The sequence below is a fragment of the Aspergillus bombycis genome (assembly GCF_001792695.1).
Source record: "Aspergillus bombycis strain NRRL26010 chromosome Unknown contig00289, whole genome shotgun sequence".
Classification (NCBI taxonomy): Eukaryota; Fungi; Ascomycota; class Eurotiomycetes; order Eurotiales; family Aspergillaceae; genus Aspergillus; species Aspergillus bombycis.
The window spans coordinates 212-3626 of NW_019170291.1; the positions used below are offsets into that span (position 1 = coordinate 212).

A 3415-nucleotide genomic window follows, 5' to 3' on the forward strand; every position below is an offset into this window, starting at 1 on the left:
AGGTAGATTGATTTTTTATTAATATTTTTATAGATCGGATTGGGATTGATGACATTCTGTGGGTGGTTTACCGGGCTAAGCTTCGGATTCATTCGGTTGGTTGGAGGGTATGTGGTTTGTATTTTAGAATCATTATGTATTATTTATTGGACAGCATTAATATTGCACTCTAGTATTTATGTCTTTAGGTTTCTTAGTTCGAGGTCATTTTTCTTGTGATTGCATGAGGTGCATGATGGCATGATGTTTCAAGTAGTTGGAATTTATATATTCGAATCTATAAGCAACCCGTGCTATCTAATATCCAGGATGATAACATTGCTGAGAACAGTCTAGCAGAATGACCAATCATTACATAGTCGTGAGCTGGGAACGTAATAAAACAGAAGAGAAGTGGAGGGAATGGCCAATAGCCAAATGCAAGGATTAAATCGTAAGGAGGAAAACCGCATCCATCCTGGTAAGAAACCCTGTCATAATGCAGTGGTTATAAGAAACCCGTTCCAACCTGACCACCGAGGTTCAGCGCCGGTCACAGGCCAGCAACTCGATCAGATCATATTACCGATTTCCACTCGCCGGTTTGGCGGCCATCGATGCCGAAGTGTGTCTTCCGTTGGTGTGTCGGATCGATCGTAGTCCGAATCACTCTCATAGGGGGAGCCGAGTTTCGGTTCCGTACGGACAGGGATCGTTTGTGAATACCCCATCGTGTTGGAGTCCGGACGTATGAACTCCTGCGAGTCAGCGTTCCGGATTGGGTACATCGTTTTGAGACCCATGGAATTTTGGGCCAGCTGTTGCAGCTGCTGGATGTCCGAGCGCAGGCCGGAGACCTCATGTTCGAGGCTGCGGCGGGCGTTTTGTTCGCGCCGCAGTAGCGTGACCAAAGCGCTGTACTGCTCTACCGAGATGCCGGCGTTATGGTCACTGAGTGAGCTTAAGGAGGGGCTTTGTAACGTTTTTGAACGATGAAGGTGTGTGCTGGGGCGGATGGTAGCCGTGCTCAGCGGCCGATCTCCCGCGGATCCTGCACTGGGCGTAGTCTCACTGCCGGACGGTGGGGGCTGAGTCGTAGACTGTTTGCGCTTGTGCTCGGTCGAAGAATTCTGTGATTGCTTCCTCCCGGACGTCGCCGTGGGAGAAGGTTCACTGCGTTCGGTCTGCATGCGGGCGATGGCAAATTCCAGGTCAATCAGCTTCACCTCCAAGGTGGTCAATCGCTGCTCCAATGATATACTCTCGTCGTGCTGCATGGCGCTGACCAACGTGCCGACATTTGGGGGTATGCTCTCTTCGTCCACAGGGTTATGCAGAGGGTCCACGCCATCCACGGACGGCTCCACGGCCGTCTGAGGTGCACTGACTGCCGTGCCCCGTGTCGGGGGTCGGATGGACATCAAATCGGTGTCGGAAGCTGCGCCACACGCGGTTGACGTGACGTAAGACTCGATACTGCGTCGTCTCCACTGAATCGGAGACATCCGGTGGTTCTTGGCCAAGCCCCGCAGAGCGGTTGCACTCCGTGAGCGTCGTTTGCTGCGCAGGAGCTCGCGCCGTCGCTCATCATGGTCGCCGAGGCAGGGGCTTTTACATCGACTGCCCGTGGGGTCCGACTGGATCAACGCATCGAGGGCATCGCGCGACTCGTCGTCGTCCGAGAAGACTAAGCTGGGCAACGTGGCTCGGCGGGTTCGGGGTGGCCTCATTTCGAGCTTTAACAATGTATCTTCAAAGGCCTTCGGATCCTTGAGCTCATCCCGGACTGGGTTGCTGTATTTCGATTTCAGTGAACTCGAGAGGGCGGCATAATTCGTGGTGTCCTTATCTGGCCGCGATTCTTGGGGATTGTTCAGTCGAAAGTCCGGAGAACCCTCCTCACAGCCGTCCGCCGAGCCCCGTGTTTTGCGAGTGAATATTTTCCTCATGACGGTCTTCAACGTGCTCCCGGTCCGGCGATGGGCGTTGGGCCCCCGAGTCATGCTCGACATGTCCGGGGCGAAACCGAGGGCGGCGGCGGCTTTTTGGTTTCCACGAAAGCTTCCTACCACGATGGACGGATCGGAGCCGCGGTACGAGCGAGAGTTGAGCATCAACTGCTTGGAAGTGATGGGCGGCAGGGCTGTGTCGTAACAGAGGTCGGATTCGGAATCTGACGATTGATCTCGAGGGGCTAGACAACTTCGCAGGGAGTCACTTCCAATACTGAGGCTTGGGCGGGACATGCTGAAGGGATCTCAATGGCGCTGTATCCGGGTCAAGCGGTCGAATCCTACAAGATGATGGCGGGTTCATAGAATGAGCGGATGCAGCGATGGACCATTAGATAAGGAGCAGGTGATCAAAAGAGGTAGCGACAGTCCAAATAGAAAAGAAAAGGCTTCAAATGCAAGGTCGACGAATGGGTATCTCAAAATTTCGACGGTATCAGGTCAGGCTATAGAAGCGGGGGGGTCAGCATGACGGAGTGCCAGCAACTACGAAGCGCTCACCTTGACCGGAGATAAAATCATAATCTATAGGCTGCCGGACCTGACCAAACGAGGTCAGTCGTGATCCACCGGTCGAAGCGACTAGATAAACTTACCAGCAAAGAGGGAGCAGAAAGGGAACGACTAGGTTGGTAGTACGGCGATATGGTGTCCACATCGAACAACCCGGCATTCCTCCTCCGAGGAACCAAAAATGAGAGAAGTGAACAGGGCGCAGCGTCGAGACTAAATCCACGAACGAGGGACTAGGGCAGCCTTCGGGGCAGACGAAATAAACTTCACCACGCGGAGGATTACCGCCACAATGGGGACGAGACTGGGGGAATCACTGAAGCTTATCAAACAGCGGACGGCATGGGGGGAATGATAGTGGGCTCTGATGCATTGCGTTTGGCCAAGAAAAGGGAGGGAGGAGGAGGGGGAGGGGGAGAGAGAAAGGGAAGAAAAGAGAGAAGGGAAGGGAGTGAAGGAAAGGAAAATTAAAGTAATGTAATAAGAATCAAAAATAGTAATAGTATGATGGGAGGTTGTATAGTTAGTTAGTTGCCTTGGGGGGTTCACGACGGTGCGGCTAGAACGCAGACTAGTAATGGATTCCTGCAGACTCGCAGAAGGAATGGACGGGAATGAAGGAGAGGGGGGGAAATAAAAAAACAAGTCCAAACAAATTAGAGAAAGAAGAGAAAAAGAAAAAGAGAGAAAGGGACCGGATTTGGTCTAGGAGGATCACAGTCGAGGAAAGATTGACCAGGACGAAGGAAAAGAGAAAGGAAAGAGAAGAGAGCATCCATTGAACGCAATTGCTCCGAGACGGCAGTGGAGAGTCCACTGGGCGTGCCTTCGACAAAGAGCCCGTGCACGGACTCGCTCTTGTTTCAGGAGTTCCAGAATTTTCAGGGGTAAATCTTTTTTTTTTTTTTTTT

The 3415-nt window shown here is 52.2% G+C and overlaps 1 protein-coding gene across 1 annotated transcript; it reads right to left on the reverse strand.

The window, feature by feature from the left end:
* Nucleotides 1-551: 551 nt before the first annotated feature.
* On the reverse strand, nucleotides 552-2225 carry ABOM_012262 (uncharacterized protein; the record flags this gene model as incomplete). The annotated part of the gene is made up of 1 exon (XM_022539387.1): nucleotides 552-2225. The coding sequence occupies one exon, from the start codon at nucleotides 2223-2225 to the stop codon at nucleotides 552-554; it is 1674 nt and encodes a 557-aa protein (XP_022382859.1).
* Between the last annotated feature and the right edge of the window lie 1190 nt (nucleotides 2226-3415).